The sequence below is a fragment of the Urtica dioica genome, chromosome 1, assembly GCF_054948205.1.
Source record: "Urtica dioica subsp. dioica isolate 48M chromosome 1, U.dioica_male_clone48M_v1_H2, whole genome shotgun sequence".
Classification (NCBI taxonomy): domain Eukaryota; kingdom Viridiplantae; phylum Streptophyta; class Magnoliopsida; order Rosales; family Urticaceae; genus Urtica; species Urtica dioica.
The window spans coordinates 31,882,551-31,905,661 of NC_142756.1; the positions used below are offsets into that span (position 1 = coordinate 31,882,551).

General features: G+C 46.7%; 1 protein-coding gene across 1 annotated transcript; it reads right to left on the minus strand.

Annotated features, from left to right (window-relative positions):
• Positions 1-421: 421 nt before the first annotated feature.
• LOC149407894 (uncharacterized) lies at positions 422-1,894 on the minus strand. Its single transcript, XM_089622531.1, has one exon. It carries the CDS (start codon positions 1,892-1,894, stop codon positions 422-424), a length of 1,473 nt encoding a protein of 490 aa, XP_089478657.1.
• Positions 1,895-23,111: the final 21,217 nt, after the last annotated feature.

The window sequence follows — 23,111 nt, forward strand, 5'->3', positions numbered from 1 at the left end:
ACTTTGCTGCATATCGCATTGAAGAAGCGAGAGACTCTTGTTATTGTGGTTCGGACCTTCTTATCCAGCAATCCTCGTAATGCGACTGGAAGAATCTGTTGCATAAGCGTATGATAATCGTGTGATTTCAATCCAAACAGTTTTCACTCCTCCATCGATACACAGTTTCTAAGGTTGGAACCGTAGCCATCGGGCACTTTGAGCACTGACAACATATTGCAGAACCTTTTCTTCTCTTCCTTCATCAATGTGTAGGTTGATTGAGGCAAATATGTTTTCTTGTCACCAACCTTTGGATGAAGCTTGGTCCGGATGCCCATATCCTGAAGATCTAAGCGACTTTTAAGACCATCCTTTGACTTGTGCGAGACATCAAGCAATGTTCCTATAATACTTTCACACACATTCTTCTCGACATGCATTACGTCCAAAATATGACGCACAGGAAGAAACTCCCAATATTCAAGATCAAAGAAGATTGACCTTTTTTCCAAGGGAGTATCGGATCTGCCTTTTCTTCGCCCTTCTTCTTCTTCGAACATTTCCCGTATACATATCCAATACGAGTCACCTTCTGTAAGACTTCTGTTCCGGACAAGCATGTAGGAGCATCACCGAGTTCTTGGGACCCATTAAATGCCTTCTTTGCTTTTCTGAAAGGATGATGCCGATTCAAAAACCTGCGATGACCTAGGTATACGACCTTCCTGCTATGACGAAGATACAAGCCATGTGTGTCTTTACCACATACAGGACAACCATTGTAGCCTTTTACGACACAACCGCTCATATTTCCATACGCTTGGAAATCGTTTATTGTCCATAGCAGAATGGCTCTAAGAGTGAAAGTCTCTTTTAAATGAGCATCAAAAACTTCGATACCTGTGCTCCATAACAGTTTCAGGTCGTCCACGAGGAGTTCCAAGTAGACGTCGATGTCATTTCCCGGTTGCTTGGGACCCGATATCAGTAATGTTAACATGATATACTTCCTCTTCATGCACAGCCACGGAGGAAGATTATATGTTATTAACGTAACAGGCCATGTACTATGCCGACTACTGAAAGAACGATACGGATTAATCCCATCAGCCGCTACAGCCAATCGAAGATTCCTTGATTCATCTGAAAAAGCAGGCCACTTCTTATCTATCGATTTCCACGAAGCTGCATCAGCTGGATGTCTCAAATACCCGTCGACTTCTCTATCGTTGGCATGCCAAGTCAGATTCTTCGCTATTTCCGGCGTACCGTACATTCTTTTAAATCTGGATATTGGGGGGAAATACCACAAGACTTTTGCTGGAACACCTACTGTAGGTTTCATGGACCCTTTTGGAATTTTCCACCGAGATGCATAACAAACAGGACAAACATCGAAATCAACCTTGTCCTTCCTGTACAGAATACAGTCATTAGGACAAGCATGGATTTTTTCATATTCCATACCTAAGGTACACAACGTCTTCTTGGTCTCATAGATAGACTTTGGCAATTGACTTCCTTTCGGAAACATGTCACCCAACAACATCAACAGCTCGTCAAAACTTGTATCGCTCCACCTGTGTTTGACTTTCAGATTGTACAATCTTACTAAAGCTGATAACTTAGTAAATTTCAGACAACCGTCGTAGAGTGGCCTTTTCGCATCTTCTACGTATTCAACAAACATGTCAGAATCTTTTTCCAGAAGATTATTAGCGGCCTTAACCATTTCGACGGTATTAAAAGCATCATCGCAGTCACCAAAAGTATGTGCTTTTGGTTGGTGGATGAGCTTTTTGTCTGTACTACAGACCATGTTTTCACCATGCCATGTCCAAATAGCGTATGTTTGGTCCATACCATTACAGAAAAGATGATCTCTGATGATTTCAAAAGAATGCGATCCCATATTTCCACACCTTTTACATGGACATCGTAAGGACTCCAAATTGGGTAAGTTAATTTTACAAAACTGTAAGAAAGATTCAACACCATCTTCAAATTCTTTTGAGCGTCTATCGGAATTTAACCATGACTTGTTAATTCTGTGAAAATGTGTTATTTAAATCAATTTATTAAATGAACTAATAGTCTAATATTTCTACAACCAGATCAACAAGAACTTACTTTGTACTTTGTAAATGTGTAAATGACATATGAAGCATAAAAGTACTTACTTTGTACTAGGATCACCAACGTGTGCTTCTCAGGAAGTATCCCCACGACCAGAAGATCTCGAAGTCTTTTTAACGGCTTCTAATATCCGTTTTGTCACTCCTGAGACCTTTGGATGAGCATGACCAACCTCTAAAACATAATAAACCAAACACACAGAGTTCAATTAGCAACCACAAGCACACACACAGAGTTCAATTAGCAATCACAAGCACACACATAGAGTTCAGTTTACTTACTCACGCGAACCATTGTTGACTGAGTTTAATCTATGTATATAAGAAAACATACACAAAACTGAATAAACTAGATAATTTGCATTCTTAATCTACAAATAGGTAAGAACAGGCAATGAGACCCCAAATAACCCCAAATCGAGCAACAAAGCAATGAGACCTCAAATAAACCACAAATTTCTAAGACATTAACCCTAAATTTCTCAAATCCGTTACTAAATAACCCTAAATCGAGCAACAAACTATGAAACCTTAAATAAACCCCAAATTTCTATGACATTTTATCCTAAATTTCTCAACTCACAAATAACCCCAAATTGAGCAACAAAACTGATGAAGAACGGAAAAAAAGCTCATACCGATCGAAGACGACGACGTTAGGATTATGACTGGAAGACCTAGAACAAGGTTTTTAGGGTTGTGATTTGATGTCGAAGAAGATTTTATTGGGTTATGATGTGTCGCCGGCAAAGCTGCGACGGTGGTCAATGTTGGGTGGTGTCAGTGATGGTGGTCAACGAGAGTCAAGTTCTTGTTCGAATGTTTTTTTTTTGGAGCAATATTAGATATGGTAATAAATGTTTCAGGTGTTTTAGTTCCTCGTGTTGTGTACAAGTATACGTGAATATTTCCAATACTTAGTCATTTTTTCTTACTTTTCATATGGGTGGGAAACCAATTTTGTTAGTGGGAAATTTTGTTAATTTTGTTAATTTTGAAACAATATATCTCAAATAGTAAAATTTTATTAATTTTTTATATTTTAAGTATTACAACTCCTTCTTTACCTTTGACTGTAGTGTAAATGTGCCAAAATTTTGTGGGAAATTTCCCTCCATCTAAAAATTGTGAAATTTTGATCATTTTTAATTTTTTGGGTATTACCACTACTTTTTTATATTAGCTGTAGAGAAAAATAGACCATTCTCTATAGTTTTATATTCGACTGGAGTCTAATATAAGCATAAAAAAAGGTGACCGTAGTCTGTATTCAAAGACTCCATTAAAAGGCTAAACTGGAGTTAAAAAAAACTGTATTTGTATCCCATATTTCTGGTAGTGTAGGTCAAATGTGGACCTAGGTGCCAAAACAAAAACCGAAAAATAACTAGAGAGAGAGAGAGAGGATCGGCCACCACAAGGTCTAGAGAGAGAAGCTCTCAATCTCTAACTTATGTGGAATGAGAAAAATGAGAAGAATAAGGGCTCTATTTATAGGAGAGGTTTTACCTTCAATAAGGTAGTTTCCTCTTCTATAGAATATCTTATATTCATGAGCAAAAATCCCTTATTTCCCATTCTCTACTTGGACGTGTGGCAGCCTTCTAGAAACAAGATTGTTTCCTATTTTGCTTGCCTTGACCTTGTCTTGGCCGCCCATTACAATTTCATTCTAGAGGAAATTTGTTTCCTCTTTTTCTTTTGGCAAATATCTTCATACATTAATGCACAAAATAATCTCTCTTTCACACTAAGGGATGCACGAAATTTGGTCTCCCATTCACTTGGTTTGACCGGCCAGAAACCTTCTAGAAAGGCTTTCTAGGTTTTTCTTTAATTGTTCATGACAACATAAGAAAAGCCCATTAAGAATTTCCAAGTAAAATTCTATGAAATGAAATTAATTCACAAGGCCCAATAAACATGTTATGGCCGTATGATATAATATGTCATCATATGACATTGTCAAAAAAATTTAATGACATTCATTTCATGCCATGTCCAAAAAGACAAAATTACCCTTTCGACAATTTTAGTTCTTGTTTTGACTTAGCTTCTAGTTTAACTATTCCTACTCGATATGATTTGTGATAGTAACCTCATGGATCCAAATGAATAAAGCTTGAGCTAAACACTTGGACTCAAAAGTTCACAAACCTTTTCCAAGTTTAGCTTAATGCCAACTGACTCCACTAAAGAGTTGACATTGAAAATCTCTTGGTTCAAATGAATTTATTTTCTACTCAATAATTCAACCAAATTATGATGAGCGGATCCACTGAATATTATCTATGTTTACCCTTCATGAATATCTTCAGCTAGTCGGGATTTACAATATTACCATTTTACCCTTCTAACTGTTATTTCCTCAACTCCTTTGTCGCTTGTGAATAAGTTAGAAACAATGTATTGACGAGGAGCTAACAAGTCACATTGTTTCATCCAAAAGAGTCAAGACTCAAGTTGGACACTGGCCAGCTCATTTATTCACATTCCAAGGAACAAAGCATGAGGTGATATACATTGCATTTCAGCAATCTTCTACATGAATTCCATATCTATGAGAACTTCACAAAGTTACTCATGACATTCTCACAACTTAGTACTTCACCAATAGGCCTTGTTCGGAATCACATAGTGAGTCCGAACTCTGACTTTCTCAAATGAGAATACGTAAGTTGTGAAATGGCATGTCGTATTTCAGGATTAAGGTAAGCATGATGCAATTCATACGTAGTGAGTTCGAGACATAAGAGGTTAAATGGTTTGTTCTTATCTTGTCTCTAGAAGTGCACTGGTCAATTCAGTACCTTCGAAAGATACCTAGAAGAACTATAGAGTCTCCAACTCTCAATTTCCCATAGCCAGACATCATAGATTCTCCTAACAATCATACTGAGGTCAATAGTCCTTTGACCCTTAGATTGCGAATATATCGTTTTAAGCAAACTACGAAGAGTTTGTTCATGCAAATCTACATTTGTCTCTTCGTAAGTTGTTTAGTTTGTTTATGGACTAAAGACTAATGTTTTATCATAAAGCTTCAAACAAACAAGGAAGAATGAATGAACGTTTCAACTTTTTATTAATGAATAAGAAATTACAAGCAAGAGTCTTCATGAGACTTTATTACATCAAATGTACAATATAAAGATTACAACTCTTCTTGTGGGCACCATTGACAACAGACTCTTCACATGACTCCTCGAGTTGACTTCACTCCTTGAGTTAACTTTCGAGTCCACGAGTCGACTGATAAGTCCTCGTGCCGACTCTGCACATGACTCCTCTAGTTGAGTTCCGAGTCCACGAGTTGACTGATAAGTCCTCGTGCGGACTCTTCACAAGACTCCTCGACTTGAGTTCACTCCTCGATTTGAGTATTGAGTCCACGAGTCGACTGATAAGTCCTCGTGCCGACTCTACACATGACTCCTCGAGTTGAGGTCACTACTCGTGTTGAGTTTCAAGTAATAATTCCTCGTGCCGACTCTACACATGACTCCTCGAGTTGAGATCACTCCTCGAGTTGAATTTCGAGTCCACGAGACAACTGATAAGTCCTCGTGCTGACTCTTCACAACAGTCCTCGAGTTGAGGTCAGTCCTCGAGTTGAGTTCCGAGTCCACGAGTCGACTGATAAGTCCTCGTGCCGACTCTTCACAAGACACCTCGAGTTGAGTTCACTCCTCGAATTCAGTTCCGAGTCCACGAGTCGGTTGATAAGTCCTCGTACCGACTCTTCACATGACTCCTCAGGTTGAGGTCACTCCTCGAGTTAAGTTTTTATTCCACGAGTCGACTGATAAGTCCTCGTGCCGACTCTGCACATGACTCCTCGAGTTGAGGTCACTCCTCGATTTGAGTTCCGAGTCCACGAGTCGATTGATAAGTCCTTGTGCCAACTCTTCACGAGACACCTCGAGTTGAGTTCACTCCTCGAGTTGAGTTTCGAGTCCACGAGTCGACTGATAAGTCCTCGTGCCGACTCTACACATGACTCCTCCAGTGGAGGTCACTCCTCGAGTTGAGTTTTGAGTCCACGAGTCGAAAGATAAGTCCTCGTGCCAAACCTACACATGACTCCTCGAGTTGAGTCACTCCTCGAGTTGAGTTTCGAGTCCACGAGTCGACTGATAAGACCTCGTGTCGACTCTACACATGACTCCTCGAATTAAGGTCACTCCTCGAGTTGAGTTTAGAGTCCACGAGTCGACTGATAAGTCCTCGTGCCGACTCTACACAAGACTCCTCGAGTTGAGTTCCGAGTCCTAGAGTTGACTGGTAAGACCTCGTGCCGACTCTACACATGACTCCTCGAGTTGAGGCCACTCCTCGAGTTGAGTTCCGAGTCTACGAATCGACTAATAAGTCCTCTCGCTGACTCTTCATATGACTCCTCAAGTTGAGGTCACTCCTCGAGTTGAGTTTCGAGTCCACGAGTCCAGTGATAGGTCCTCCTGTCAACTCTTCACAAGACTCCTCGAGTTGAGTTCCAAGTCCACGAGTCGACTGATAAGTCCTCATGCCGACTCTTCACATGACTCCTTGAGTTAAGGTCACTCCTCGAGTTGAGTTCGTGTCCACGAGTCGACTGATAAGTCCTCGTGCAACCTCTACACTAGACTCCTCGACTTGAGATCACTCCTCGTGTTGAGTTTCGAGTCCATGAGTCGACTGATAAGAGCTCGTGCCGACTCTACACATGACTCCTCGAGTTGAGTTTCGAGTCTACAAGCCGACTACTAAGTCCTCGTGCCGACTCTACACATGACTCCTCGAGTTGAGGTCATTCCTCGAGTTGAGTTTCGAGTCCAAGAGTCGACTGATAAGACCTCGTGCCGACTCTACACATGACTCCTCGAGTTGAGGTCACTCCTCGAGTTAAGTTTTGAGTCCACGAGTCGACTGATAAGTCCTCGTGCTGACTCTACACATGACTCCTCGAGTTGAGTTCACTCCTCGAGTCTAGTTCCGAGCCCTACGAGTCGACTGATAACTCCTCGTGCCAACTCTTCACATGACTCCTCGGGTTGAGGTCACTCCTCGAGTTAAGTTTCGAGTCCACGAGTTAAGTTTGTTATCCCTATCGAACAAGGTCTTCGACCAAAATCGAGAGGGATTAGGCATAAAAGACTACACACATCTTCTTTGAGTCAAGTGGGAGTTTGTTGTCAATGGTGCCCACAAGAAGAGTTGTAATCTTTATATTCTACATTTGATGTAATAAAGTCTCATGAAGACTCTTGCTTGAAATTGCTTATTCGTTAATAAAAAGTTGAAACGTTCATTCAATCTTCCTTGTTTGAAGCTTTATGATAAAACCTTAGTCTTTTAGTCCATAAACAAACTTAACAACTTACGAAGAGACAAATGTAGATTTGCATGAACAAACTCTTCGTAGTTTGCTTAACACGATATATTCGGAATCTTAGGGTCAAAGGACTATTGACCTCAGTACGATTGTTAGAAGAATCTATGATGTCTGGTTATGAAGCATTGAGAGTTGGAGACTCTATAGTTCTTCTAGGTATCTTCTGAAGGTACTGAATTGACCAGTGCACTTCTAGAGACAAGATAAGAACAAACCATTTAACCTCTTATGTCTCGAAGTCACTACGTATGAATTGCATCGTGCTTACCTTAATCCTGAAATGAGACATGTCATTTCACACCTTAGTATTCTCATTTGAGAAAGTCAGAGTTCGGACTCACTATGTGATTCCGAACATGGCCTATTGGTGAAATACTAAGTTGTGAGAATGTCATTAGTAACTTTGTGAAGTTCTCATAGATATGGAATTCATGTAGAAGATTGCTGAAATGCAATGTATGTCACCTCATGCTTTGTACATTGGAGTGTGAATAAATGAACTGGCCAGTGTCCAAATTGAGTCCTGACTCTTTTGGATGAAACAATGTGACTTGTTAGCTCCTCGTCAATACATTGTTTCTAATTTATTCACAAGCGACAAAGGAGTTGAGGAAATAACAGCTAGAAGGGTAAAATGGTAATTTAGTAAATCCCGACTAGCTGATGACATTCATGAAGGGTAAACATAGATAATATTCAGTGGATCCGCTCATCATAATTAGGTTGAATTCTTGAGTAGAAAATAAATTCATTTGAACCGAGAGATTTTCAGTGTCAACTCTTTAGTGGAGTCAGTTGGCATTAAGCTAAACTTGGAAAAGGTTTGTAAACTTTTGAGTCCAAGTGTTTAGCTCAAGCTTTGTTCATTTCGGTCCATGAGGTCACTGTCACGAATCACATCGAGTAGGAATAGTTAAACTGGAAGCTAAGTCAAAACAAGAACGAAAATTGTCGAAAGGGTAATTTTGTCTTTTTGGACATGGCATGAAATGAATGTCAATAAATTTTTTGACAATGTCATATGATGACATATTATATCACACGGCCATAACATGTTTATTGGGCTTTGTGAATTAATTTCATTTCATAGAATTTTACTTGAAAATTCTTAATGGGCTTTTCTTATGTTGTCATGAACAATTAAAGAAAAACCTAGAAAGCCTTTTTAGAAGGCTTTTGGGCGTCCAACCCAAGTGAATGGGAGACCAAATTTCGTGCAGCCCTTAGTGTGAAAGAGAGATTATTTTGTGCATTAATGTATTTAGATACTTGCCAAAAGAAAAAGAGGAAACCTATTTCCTCTAAGAGAATCAAGGTGGGCGCCCAAGTAGAGTCAAAGGGAAGCTAAATAAAAGAGGAAACAAATATAAGGATATCTTGGATCCTCTTTGGCCGTGTGAAATAAGGAGAAGAAAAGGAAATTGGCTCATGAATATGTGATATTCTATAGAAGAGGAAACTACCTTATTGAAGGTGAGACCTCTCCTATAAATAGGAGCCTTATTCTTCACATTTCATTCATTCCAAGTTTTAGAGATTGAGAGCTTCTCTCTCTAGCTTGGCCGCCCCTCTCCTCTCTCTCTCTATTCAATTTCGATTTTTTGTTTTGGCACCTAGGTCCTCATTTGACCTAGAGTTTAGCTCTGCGACTTCAAGACTCGTTCTTAAGTCGTAGTGTTTAAAAGTGCCCACTCACTAATTCCTTTATTTCGAGTGATTTAGTGATAGAAACTTTCGTGGTTGCTCGAGGTGCCGAGGAAAGAAAGAGAGACGTGCTGCGAGGGGAGATGAGCGTTGCAAACTTTCCAAAAGCTTCTCAAAGGTCAAGCTTCAAGAAATGTTAGTAAACTTCTTAGCTCATAATAGTTTTTAATTACATGTACTTGCTCTTTGTCTAGGTTAGTAAAAGCCGTTTTTACTTGTAAAATAAAATTTTTAAAATTCCGCCGCTTACCAAAGCGTTAATTATTTTCTTAAACCCTAGATCAATTCCAACAAATGGTATCAGAGCTATGGTCAAAGATATGCATGTACATGTTTTTAAAAATATGAGCTTGAAAATCGTTTTCGAAAGTTTAGTAATTTTGTGACAAGTTAGAATTGTTATCTTAGATTTTTTTTAATTTATTGCTCTTGCCTTTAAATTAAAAATCATGTTGATTTTCTATGAGTTTGGGATGTTATTAAAACACATTAGAATCAGTTCTAAAAGTTTTTAATTTTTTATATTGAAAAGCGTGTTTTAAAGGTTTGGGAAATTTCGAGTAATATTTTGTGACTAGTTATATTGTCTTACTAGTTTCTTATTTTTACTTGAATCGTTTTATGCTTGTTGTTATTTATTTTATGCCTTGTTATTACCTTGCTAATAAAAAAACAAATAAAAGCTTTAACAACCTTCATGAAACGTTCCGTTACACTCGATTCTTTTTCGCACCTAAAAAGGACCAAGCTTTAATTATTTCTTTTTCTTTGAGCTGGAGTAAACCCGCATTAAAAGTGGCATAACTCTCTGTTCAGAAATCTAAATTTGATGATTCTTGAATCAAATTAAAGCTCTGTCTGTTCTCTGTCCAATGCCACCGGTTTCAGGTCAAAAGGACATCGGAGCCACGAGATATGGTGATTGTACTCCGAGATATGGTGAAACTCCAGTTTTTAGAAATCCGGATTTTCAAACCCCACTACCATGAGTTATAGAACTCTAATGAGAAAATTTTCTTGAGCAAAAATGTTTTTCATATGATTATAAACATGATGTGAAAGATTAAAATGTTTTGATTTTTGAAAGTTTAATTGAAATTGAGTTTTTACAAAACTAGTTTGAATTTTGAAAAACCGTTTTCACTTTCAAACTTGAAAATATTTTGTCATCCAAATCAAATAAGTTTTCAAACTGTTTTCAAAACTATATCTATATCACATATGTTCAAAATCTATATGCTCTTGAAAAATTTGAGTGGGAGGTCTCCTTGTAGACAAGCCGAAAAATAAAAAAGATGTGTAATCTCAAACTTTCAAGTGTTCGAATGAGTTGAAGTTCACACTTCCCTCATGCACTCTCCCGAAATAGAAAATAGGAAAAGATCGAGTATGTACCTTGTGCCTTTATGCACTAATACTGCGCTGAACATGTCGATCTAGGATTCTCTTCTAGTTGTCCGCTATGTCGCTCTCTAACTAGGAAATCTATTTCCGAACTTATAAGAGTCGATGAACCAACTCCAAAAACTAAGTGGGAGGGTTATACTTGTTGTTTGTAACCCACGATCTCCAACACTAATGAAAAGTGCAAGTGTCGCCAGACTAAGAGTCACCCTCGTGGCCCTCTCTTAAATGAGAGTACTCAAGGGCGCTTTGCACTGATCATTGCTCAATGAGCTAAATCCGAAAGTGAGACAATGAGACAAGACCTCCCCTCGGCGGATTGTTTTTCAAAGTCAATCTTTTGGACTAAGTGGTTGGTTACACACTTAGACTCAATCCCTAGTAATCCTCCCTCGAGGCCATGCGAAAGGATGTGAGTGATCAAACCAATTTACAAGGTGGTTAGTCAAAATTTGGTGTATTGACATCTTGGCTAAGCATTAATGATGTGTCATTTACTTATAAATGGAGATTTTTTGCGGCCTTCCCTCGAAGGAGTAAATTATCGTTTGGTTTATAACACCTTTGGATTTTATAAAGTCTTAAACAAACTTAAATCCTAAACCAAAGACTAATCATAAACTTGTTTCAACTTTTATAGGCAATATGTCTCCCAACTCTCTCTCTTTCATTCTTTCCTCGAACAAACTCGAAAACAAAAACTACATAGACTCGAAACTTAACCTCGACATCATCCTTGCCATTAACAAGCACAAATGGGTACTCACCACCCCGTGTCCTCCCCTAACGAATGATGATTTGACTCAAGAGGACAATGACGCCTTAGCGTCCTGGCTTCGATCCGATGAGATTGTGAGGTGCTATATCTTGGCATCTATGAACAATATGCTGAAAGAGCAACATCGTAACATCGAGACTGCCGCCGACATGCTCACCAATCTCCATGAGATGTTTGAAGGGAAAAGGCGTCAAGCAAGGCAAAAAGCAGTCGGACAGTATATGAACTGTCGCATGAAGGCTAGGACTCCTGTTGGAGACGTTATGATATTGATCATTAGTCATCTGAGTAAAAAGGAAATCCTAGGATCTTAGATTGATGGGAAGAATGTCGTAGATGTGATCTTAGAAACTCTCCCCGCATCTCTTGATACCTCCAAGATGAACTACTCCATTAACAAACGAGAATACACTATTACCAAGCTTATGGAGGAACTTCACACTGCTGTAGGTCTCACTAAGAGAAAGAGGAATCAAGGAGAGGCACATGCTACTGAGCACAAAGCCTCCGCCTCTAGAACTGAGAACGGACCTTACAAGGCCGATAAAAAGAACTGTCCCGCCTATCTCAAAGCAAAGGAACATAGTATTGTACTAGTTACCGAAGCATGCTTAGTAGCTGATAATGTATCAACGTGGATTCTTGACTCCGCTGCTACTAACCATATTTGTTGTTCCTTGAATGGTTTCAAGAAAACCAAAAGCTTAGATGAAGGCGAGTTCTGTTTCAAATGGGATGATGGGAGCCTGGTGTCTGCGAAGGCTGTGGGATCCGTGACGCTGTCTTTTGAAGACCGCACTTTAAACTTGAATAATGTTTATTTTGTTCCTACCTTTGGGAAGAACTTAATATCCGTTGCTCGTCTTCCCGAGCAAGATTATTGTTTAAAGTTCATTAAGAATGGAATTCGTATTTTGTTTCCTGATAATTCTTTTGTCACTGATGAATGTATGAAGAAAGCTCTTTTCTACATCTATCCCACTCAACCTTCTCTTTTAGACACCGAAATAGATAATGATCTAATTAGGGAGCCAAAGAGGATCAAACTTTCTGAATCCTCCGATCTAACAAAATCAACATACCTCTGGCACTTGAGACTTGGTCATATCAGTCTAGATAGGATTAAGAGACTTGTGAGGGACGGTCCACTCCAAGACTCTGCAATAGGTTCACTACCTACTTGTGAATCCTGCATAGAAGGAAAAATGACTAAGCGACCTTTCTCCGATAAGGGTCGAAGAGCCACTGAGTTGCTGGAACTAATACATTCTGATATATGTGGACCGCTCAGCCAACAGGCACGTAGAGGATACGAATACTTCGTTACCTTCACCGATGATTACTCGCGATATGGTTTTGTCTATTTGCTCAAACACAAATCCGAGACCTTTAACGTATTTGAGGTCTTTAGGGCTTTAGTGGAAAAGCAAACTGGCAAAGTGATCAAAACTCTTCGATCTGATCGAGGTGGTGAGTATATGTCTGGAGAGTTCGATGACTTTCTTAAAGAAGAAGGTATCGCTTCTCAGCTTACCGCACCTGGCACACCTCAACAAAACGGAGTGTCAGAGAGATGGAACCGAACTCTAATGGAGATGGTTAGATCAATGATGAGTTACTCATCACCCCCTCCTTCCTTTTGGGGATATGCCCTCGAAACAGCCACTTACATTCTGAACCAAGTTCCGTCTAAAACGGTTCCTGGTACTCCTTATGAACGATGGACTGGCCGTAAAGTGAATCTTGGCCGCATCCGAATTTGGGGTTGCCCTGCACATGTGCTAAGGCAAAAGACTAGCAAGTTGGCTAGTAGGTCAGAATTGTGCCTATTTGTGGGATATCCAAAGGAAACTAAGGGTTTCACCTTCTATAGTCCCGAGGACGATAAGACTTTCGTTAGCACGAATGCTCGTTTCCTTGAGGAGGACTTTATGAAGGATGCAAAACCTAGAACCAAAATTGTGCTTGAAGAAAAGTTGGGTGAGGAAGCTTCTACCTCATCTGTAAGAACTGTTCTTACCCCAACTGAAACACAACCTAACTCATCAGAATCTCGTCAAGTATTACTTCGACGTAGTGGGAGGGCTACTCAAAAGCCTGACAGGTACATGTCTTATGGAGACTCTCTTGTAGCCGTCTCTGACATGGATGATCCGGTTTCCTATAGCCAAGCGATGGCTTGTTCTGAATCAAACCTTTGGCTTGACGCCATGAAAGTTGAAATGCACTCGATGTATGTCAACAATGTCTGGAAACTTGTAGACCTTCCAGAAGGGATTAAACCCGTAGGGTGTAAGTGGATATACAAGAAGAAAAGGGGTCCTGATGGGAACGTCGAGACGTTCAAAGCACGACTTGTGGCGAAGGGTTATACCCAACAAGAAGGGATTGACTATGAAGAAACCTTCTCACCAGTCGCGATGCTTAAATCCATCCGCATACTCCTATCCATAGCTGCAGCTCTCGACTATGAGATCTGGCAAATGGATGTCAAGACAGCCTTTCTGAATGGCAATCTTGACGAGCGCATTTACATGGCTCAACCAGACGGTTTCGTGGAAGAAGGTCAAGAGACCAAGGTTTGTGAGTTGCTTAAGTCCATTTATGGATTAAAGCAAGCATCTAGGTCATGGAATATCAGATTCGATGAAACTGTAAAGAGCTTTGGCTTTGAACAGTCAATAGATGAGCCTTGTGTTTACAAGTTAATACACGAAGGCAAAGTTGTGTTTCTGGTGCTATATGTCGATGATATACTACTCATTGGTAATGACGTGGGTAAGTTATCTGAGGTTAAGGTCTGGCTGGCAAAGCAATTCGATATGAAGGATCTAGGAGAAGCCGCGTACATTCTGGGGATCCAAATCTTTCGAGATAGGAAAAACCGGACCCTCTCACTCTCTCAAGCATCTTATATTGATAAGGTGATGGACCGCTTCTCGATGCAAGACTCCAAGAAGGGTCAAACACCCTTTAGGCATGGAGTTTCACTCTCTAAGGATCAGTCACCCAAGACTGTACAAGAGATTGAAGACAAGAGGAAAATCCCTTACGCCTCTGCCGTAGGAAGCCTCATGTATGCTATGCTTTGCACTAGACCTGACATCTGTTTCGCCGTTGGCGTAGTTAGCCGTTTCCAATCCAACCCTGGACCCGAGCACTGGATTGCTGTTAAGCATGTTCTTAAGTATCTTCGAAGAACTAGGAATTTGATGCTTACATACTCAGGTACTGACCTGACTATGACGGGATATACCGACTCCGATTTTCAAGCGGATAAGGATTCCAGGAAATCCACTTCGGGATCTGTGTTCATCCTTAATGGTGGAGCTGTAGTGTGGAGGAGTATTAAGCAATCTTGCATTGCTGACTCCACAATGGAAGCAGAATATGTGGCTGCTTGTGAAGCATCCAAAGAGGCTGTATGGCTTAGAAAATTCCTTAAAGTATTTGGAAGTTGTTCCAAACGTCGACGAGCCCATGACCTGTTGTCGCAGTTTTTCGGACAACGATTTAGGAGTCGTAGACGGTTAGACCCAAGGCCGGACCAAGTGGTCTCGTCTCGACTCGAGCGTGTCGGGCTTGGTATCCCAAGCCGTCCCTTAGCTGTAGGTGATCTCTATCTCGTCCAAGCACCTGAAAAGCAAGCAGAGAAGGTGTGAACTACAAAGGGGAAACAGAGGGGTTGCCTCTGTTTACCTCTCCGACGCTCAACATTAGTGGGATTGAGGTGGTTTGTAGAGGGATTAGTGTTTAGAGGCCGAGACTTGAGAGAAACGAGCGAGGTACGAGTTCGACAGCGTTTCAGTACTCAAATTCGGATTACCTGGACTAGGGGAGCGGCCCCTCTATTTATAGGCGAGCAAGGGGCGTTATGGGCAACCCCCTTGGCCGAGAATTGCCTTGGCCCGGCCATTGGCCGAGACTGGCCCTTGGGCCGGCCAATGGCCGAGGCTATTTGGGTCGGCCATTGGCCGAGGCTGGCCCTAGGGCCGGCCAATGGCCGGGAGTATCTTGAGTCAGTCATTGGCCGAGGCTGGCCTCTGGGCCGGCTAATGGCCGAGGTTGTTTGGGCCGGCCATTGGCCGAGGCTGGCCCTAGGGCCGGCCAATGGCCGGGAGTAGACTGAGTCGGCCATTGGCCGAGACTAGCCCTTGGGCCGGCCAATGGCCAAGGCTATTTGGGCCGGCCATTGGCCGAGGCTGGCCCTAGGGCCGGCCAATGGCCGGGAGTATCTTGAGTCGGCCATTGGCCGAGGCTGGCCTCTGGGCCGGCCAATGGCCGGGAGTAGATCGAGTCGGCCATTGGCCGAGGCTGGCCTCTGGGCCGGCCAATGGCTGAGGCTGTTTGGGCCGGCCATTGGCCGAGGCTGGCCCTAGGGCCGGCCAATGGCCGGGGCGAGCTGCCGAGGCGCGTTCGACGTCGCTTCGCCTCTGTTCGGCCGCTATCGGGGTCGGGCCGATAACATTAGCCCTCCGAGTTTACGGCCGAGTGAAACTCGTGCGGTAAACTCAAGAGTCGCGCCGTCATCGGCCCACCGGAGCAACCCGTCGCGACAAGGTTTGGCTCGGCTCCTTTAATTATTATTATTTTTTTTCTTTTCTCCGGTCACTTTCCTTGTCTCGTTATACGCGTCAATGGACCCTACCAACCACCTGTCGGGGAGTGGGTCCATTGATGACGACCTCTTCTCTTTGCTCGAGAATCAAGATGCGAATTTAGACGAGTTGTGGGCGCAACTTTCATCTCCATCGGTTACCAACATCGTGCCGCCCTCACGCCCTTTGAGCCACCACGTGACAGAGATGGCCGGGGGAGACTTTCACACGGTCGAAGCATGGCTGGCCGACGGGGAGGAGTACACGTGCATTGGGGACGGCCCAGGAGCGCTGGGCGTCGGGGAGCGCTGGGCCGACCAACGCGGGGGCGCGCTTGGCGAACTGGGCCCGGGAGAAGATGCGCCGGCCCCTGTCGGCGCCGTCTGTGCTGGGAGCGTCGCGGGAGGAGCCCCAGGCGGCGTTGGGGACGCGCGCGGCCCGGGTGAAGTCGCGCTCGGCGAGGCGGGCCTGGGCGATGGTGCGCCGGTCTTCGTCGGCGCTGTCTGCGCTGGAGGCGCGCCGGGGGAGATCCAAGCAGCGCAGGAGGAGCGCTCGCCCCGGGAGGGGCCGCGCGCCGGCCGAGTCGGCCGCCAGGAGCGTCGCGCCGGCCCTGGGCGGCGACGCTGGGCCTATTTGGCAGGCGGGCGGCGACGATGGAGGCCTGGGCAACTCCGGCCCGGCCTTTCCCGAGGAGGGGCGCGCTGGTGGAGGCCGACTGGAGGCGGGCGGCACCAATGAAGGGCCGCCGGAGTTGGGCGGCGCTGCTGGAGGGCCGCCGGAGGTGGGCGGCGCTGCTGGAGGGAGCGCCGGCGCCGGTGACGAGGAGGGCCGGCCGGACAGCGCCGGCCGAGGCGTTGGTCGCCCTAGCCCTAGGAGCCGGCGGGCTAGGGCTGCAAGGGGGGAGCCCACCTAGCGGGCCGGGCCGCTCTGCTGGGCCAGGTGCGCGCGCCACTGGGCCGAGCGAGACTCCCAGGGGCCCAGGTGACTTGGGCGCGCAAGAGGGCTGCCTCCCTGGGCCGGGCGCTGGCGGGGCCGGCCCAATGGCCTTGGGTGCACAACGCGGGGGCCTGGACGCGCGAGGGGGCCTCTTACCCGGGCCGGAGGTTGGTGGAGCCGGCCCAACCGCCTTGGGCATCCACCAAGGGAGCCCGGGCGAGACGGACCTCGCCGAGGGAAGCTTGCCGGGTCCGAGGCCGGGCGCCGATGACGGGTCCGCTGCCGGGCCGACCATTGGGAAGACAAGGCCCGCCGAGCCGGGCACCCACGTCACGGTCCAACCGGCCGGCCTGGGCGATCGCCACGAAGGATCTGTCGGGCCGGGGATCGCTTCCGGCTTCGAGTGCTCGAGCGAGTCGTCGGGCTGTCATGTCACACCCGCTGCGATGTCTTCTTTAACAGCGCGGGAGGAAGCACGAGCCCTAGCCTTTCCGACCGGGGGATCGGCAATACGTGGCGGACTGGATTGCTCGGGAGTCGACACTCCGAGCTCGCTCTCGATAGCTAGTTTTACGAGCTTGAGGAGGCGATACGGCATCCCGGACTCCGTGACGATCTTGCGACCATTGCCCGACGATCTTCCGACTCGCCCCCGGAAAGGACACGCCGCCATCCACGAGGCGAGCCTTCGCGGAGGGTTACGGTTACCCTTCCAGCCGGTGATCCAAGAGTTACTGATTCGGTTGGGGGTGCACGCGTCGCAAATGTCTCCGACCTTCTATCGGGTAGTCGCTGCGTGCCACATGATGCTCTACCGGGCAAAGAGAAGGGCGGTCACCGCGGACGACATCCAAGATCTCGTGCTCGTTCGCGGGGTTCCGGGGAAACCAGGCTTCTACACGGCGTTCACTCGGAAGCGCATCTCTATCGTCACCAAAGTTACCTCGAAGCACCGATACCCTTGGGTGTGTGTGTCTGAGTCAGCCTTTGGGACCGCGCCTCTCTTCTTCGGCCTCGCGGCCGACTTCCCACCCGTGGGTGATATCGAGGGCTCTGAGATCGTCGCGGTGATTAGGGCGATCCCGGAATCAAGGCGGCAAGGAACACTCTTCGAGTCCCCAGACCTAATGGCGAGGACCGGGTGGTTCGTGCCTAGCGACGACGTTCCTTCGCCCCCCGGCCTCGACGCGGGGGCCACGGAGGATCCCGAGACCGAGGAGGGGGGTGCGTCAGCTCCTTCCCCCGACGCGGGGGGTACTGGCCGCGCATACACTTTCGCGTTATTGCGCTATCGTTGTTTTCCATTGTTTACGCTTATTGTTATGCTTTAACTGACAGACGCTCTTTTGTTCGGCATGCATCGTACTTTCTTTGTTTTTCTCGCCGGTTTGATTGTGTGACATTGTCTTGCTTTGATTGAAGTTTTTACATTCGTTATGCGTCTTATTTTCTCGATCTATCATGCTCAGTATATCGGTTTGCGCAATTTGAATAGTGCGTGTCTTACGAGCCCGGCTTACTTATGCTTAGCGTAACCGGTTGGCACGGCTTACTGCCGCATTTGGCGGCGAAGTTTCCCGCGGACGCTGGCTAGACTAGTTTCATCCGGTGGGTGCGATTTTCGGCCATCCATTCGTGACTCGCTGCCTATCGGCGTGCGCGAGCTGGGTGGCCGTCGCGCTCATCTTCCGGCGAGTACGTTACCTATCGGCGTGCGTATCGGGACGAGTTCGCAGTTCCCAGTGAGCATGGTACTTGTTGGTACGCGTGTCACGTTTTGGGTTTTCACTGCCGGGATCGACAATCCGGTGCGCGGACGTGATCCATCGATGCCTTGCTGCCTATCGGTGTGCAAGGTGCATCGATGCGTAAGAGGGTCGCAGCGAAAGACGTGCGAGGCCGGAGGTCCGGTGCGCGGATCCAACCTGTCGACGTTTCGCTATCTCTCGGCGTGCGGCCTCAACCCGTGCGAGAGCGTCGCACGAGGAGGGTACGAAGTCGGAGGTCCGGTGCGCGGATCCGATTTATGGGTGTTTTGTTACCGCTTGGTGCGTGAAAAGTGGAGTAGGCGGGCTTGTTATTCTCGCCTTATCCTCCTTAGCCCCCCGAGTTTCTTGGGTGCTCGTAGAGGAGGCTAGAAACTAAGATACAATGTTTCGAAGTGAAATGTAATTCATTAAATTATTGAAATGGTTCAAAAATTACATCCCAGGCCGTTGGCCAAACTTGAAATTTTAAATTGTCTTTGCTAGAATCGAAAATTACATGAAAACAACAAAGCGAAAAAAGGACGAATGAACGTCTACTGGTAATATTGCCGAAGGTGCTCCGCGTTCCACGGGTGCGTGAACTCGAGTCCCTCCATGTTCTCGAGCTCGTACGTGCCGTTGTGGATGGCTCGGCGCACACGGTACGGGCCTTCCCAGGTGGGGCCTAGAACTCCCGCACCCTGCACCTTGGTGTTTTGGAACACCCTTCGAAGAACGAGGCTTCCGTCAGCAAACTTTCGCAGCTTGATCTTTGAGTTGTAGTATTTCTCGACTTTTCTCTTTTGCGCAGCAAGTCGGGTGAGTGCGTCCGACCTCCTTTCGTCTATGAGGTCTAACTCGAGTCTGATTGCGTCGTCGTTGGCGGCTTCTTCGTACTCCTCGATGCGCAAGGTTGGTAGCTTGGTCTCGACGGGTACGACGGCCTCGACGCCGAACGCGAGAGCGAAAGGGGTTTCGCCGGTCGCATTTCGAGCGGTGGTGCGGTACGCCCATAAGACCATGGGGAGCTCGTCGGCCCAAGCTCCCTTTCTTTCCTCCAGCTTCTTCTTCAAGTTCTCTTTGATCGTCTTGTTAACCGCCTCGACTTGACCGTTGGCTTGAGGGTGGCGAGGAGAGGAGAAGGTCTTGCTAATGCCTAGTTGTTCGCACATTTCTCGGAGGCGCGCGTTGTCGAATTGTTTCCCGTTGTCGGTTACAATTGACGCGGGGATCCCGAAGCGGCAGATGATGCTTTTCCAAATGAAGCTCGTCGTGTTCGCCTCAGTGATCTTCGCTAGCGGCTCGGCCTCTACCCACTTTGTGAAGTAATCGATGGCCAAGATTGCGTGCTTGTATTGCCTTGGAGCCGTAGGCAGCTCACCGATGAGGTCGATTCCCCACTTCGCGAAAGGCCGCGGCACAATGATCGGACACAATGGGGCCGGTGCTTGACGCGGGATGTGGGCGAACCTTTGGCACTTATCACACTTTTTGGCCCACTCGTGGGAGTCCTTTTTCAAGGTCGGCCAAAAATATCCAAGTCTCAGTAGCTTTAATGCCAACGATTGCCCAGCGGCGTGGTTTCCGCACACCCCTTCGTGCACTTCGCGGAGCGCTTTCCTCGCCTCGACTTCGGTTAGGCAGCGGAGAAGGGGCATAGAGTAGCCTCTCTTGAACAAGTGGTCCTCCCTCATTGTGTACTTCGGCGCCAGGCTTCTCAGCTTCCTGGCCTCCTCTTTGTCTTCGGGGACGACTCCTCGCTTCAGAAATTCCACGAGCGGAGTCATCCATGAGGGAGGCGGAGTCTCGTCAACCACCCCTACGTCGCCTCTTGAGACGTAGGGTCGGGTCAGTACTTCGATCGGGACGCTGCCTTCGCCCTCCTCATCTATCCCAGATGCGAGACGAGCCAAGGCGTCAGCATCAATGTTCGCTTCTCGAGGAACTTGGACGATCTCGAACCACGACAGGGCCTCCAGGTTCTTTTGGGTCTTGGACAAGTACGCGATCATGTGTGGCTCTTTCGCGGCGTAGTCGCCCTTAACCTGGTTCACAATCAATTGCGACTCGCAATGGATGCGCAGGTTTTGGGCGCCCAACTTGTTCGCTAGCTCCAAGCCAACGATCAGAGCCTCGTACTCTGCCTCGTTGTTGGAAGCCTTGAACTCGAACCGCAGGGCGTATCTCAGCTTTTCCCTATCGGGATTTGTGAGCACAACGCCGGCGCCAGCCCCCCCGGCGTTTGACGTGCCATCCACGTGCAAGTCCCAGACCGGCCCTATCGGGTCGTTGGTCCTCTTCTTCGACGACTCGCTGTGGTCGTCCTCCTTGTCTTCCGTGCTCTTACTACTCTCGTCGCCCTCGTTGGTTGGGGGGAGCCCACCTAGCGGGTCGGGCCGCTAGGTGGGGGACAGTCTCTCGATTTCTGGAACTCGATCCCGTACTCGCCCAGCTCTTGGGACCATATCGCCATTCGAGAGGAGGTCCCTTTTTGAAGGGCCTTCTCGATGGGATGTCCCGAGCGGACCACAATGGGGTGCGCTTGGAAGTAGGGCCGGAGCTTTCTCGCGCTCATGACGAGGGCGAGGGACAGTCTCTCGATTTCTGGGTATCGGGTTTTGGCGTCGAGGAGCGCCTTGCTAACGTAGTAGACCGGCCATTGTACCCTGTCCTCCTCGCGTATGAGAACCGCGCTCACGGCCCTATCGGAAACCGCGAGGTAGAGGTACAAGGTTTCGCCATTCTTCGGCTTCGCGAGGAACGGGGGGGAGGTGAAATAAGCTTTCATATCGCGCAATGCTTCCTCGCACTCCTCCGTCCACACGAACCCGTCGGTCTTCTTCAGTGCCTTGAAGAATGGTTGGCACCTATCAGTGGCTTTGGAAACAAATCGCGTCAGGGCGGCGATCCTTCCCGTCAAGCTTTGAACTTCTTTGACCTTTTGTGGCGACCTCATCTCTAAGATCGCCTTAATCTTCTCAGGATTGGCCTCGATCCCGCGGTGGCTCACCATGTAGCCCAGAAACTTTCCAGACTCGACCCCGAAAGCGCACTTGTTGGGGTTGAGCTTCATTTTGTAGCGTCGCAGGATCGTGAACATTTCCCTAAGGTCTCGAACGTGGTCGTGGGCTTTGAGGCTTTTGACAAGCATGTCGTCCACGTAGACCTCCATAGTTTTGCCAATTTGATTGGCGAACATGCGGTTCACCAACCTTTGATACGTCGCTCCCGCGTTTTTGAGGCCAAAGGGCATGACCTTGTAACAGTAAAGTCCGCGGTTCATAACAAAGGTGGTTTTAATCTGATCCGGCTCGTGCATGCGGATCTGGTTGTAGCCTGAATAGGCGTCCATGAAGCTCAGCAACTCGTGGCCCACCGTGGCGTCCACGAGCTGCTCGATCCTCGGGAAATGGAAGCTGTCTTTTGGGCAGGCTTTGTTGAGATCTTTGTAATCGATACAGATCCGCCACTTCCCGTTTGGCTTCTTGACCATCACCACATTGGACACCCACTTGGGGTGCTCCGCCTCCCTGATGAAGTCGACGGCGAGAAGTTTGTCAACTTCTTCACCAATGGCTTGGTACCTCTCCCCACTGAACGCACGCCGCGGTTGGACGCGCTCGGCCACTCTCTTGTCGTCGTTGAGACGATGAACCATGATTTCGGGGTCGATCCCCGGCATGTCGGCGTGAGTCCACGCGAAGACATCTTTGTGCTCTCGGAGGAAAGCGGCGAGCTCGGATCGGACTTCAGAAGAGAGTTGGGCGCCTACCTTGACCACTTGGTCAGGCTTGGCGTCGTCCAACACGACGGGAACGAGGTCGTCCGGTGTCTCCACCTTTCGACGCTCGACTTCGTCCCTTTGGTCTAGCTCTCCGAAGGTGCCTCCCTCCTCTAACTTGCACGGGAATTTGTCCCCGAGTTGGAAGACGGTGCTCACCATCTTCCCTTTCCCTTTTCTGTCCACGCCCTGGATGTAGCACATCGTCGCCATGGATTGGTCTCCCAACATCATGGCGATTCCTTTCTCGGTCGGGAACTTCATCATCAGGTGGTACGTGGACGTTATGGCCTTCAACCGATTGAGAGTCGGGCGGCCGACGATGATGTTGTAAGCCGAGGGCTGATCCACTGTTGGAATCGATCTAGGGTTTAAGAAAAAGTTTAACGCTTCGTTAAGCGGCGGAATTTTAAAAATTTTCTTTTTAAGTAAAACTAGTTTTTACTAACCTAGACAAGAGCATGTACATGTAAATAAAAACTAATATGAGCTATTAAAGTTACTAACCTTTCTTGAAGCTTGAACCTTGTAGAAGCTTTTGGAAAGTTGCAACGCTCGTCTCCCCTCGCAGCACGTCTCTCTTTCTTTCCTCGGCAACTCGAGCAACCACGAAAGTTTCTATCACTAAATCACTCGAAAAGAAGGAATCAGTGAGTGGGCACTTTTAAACA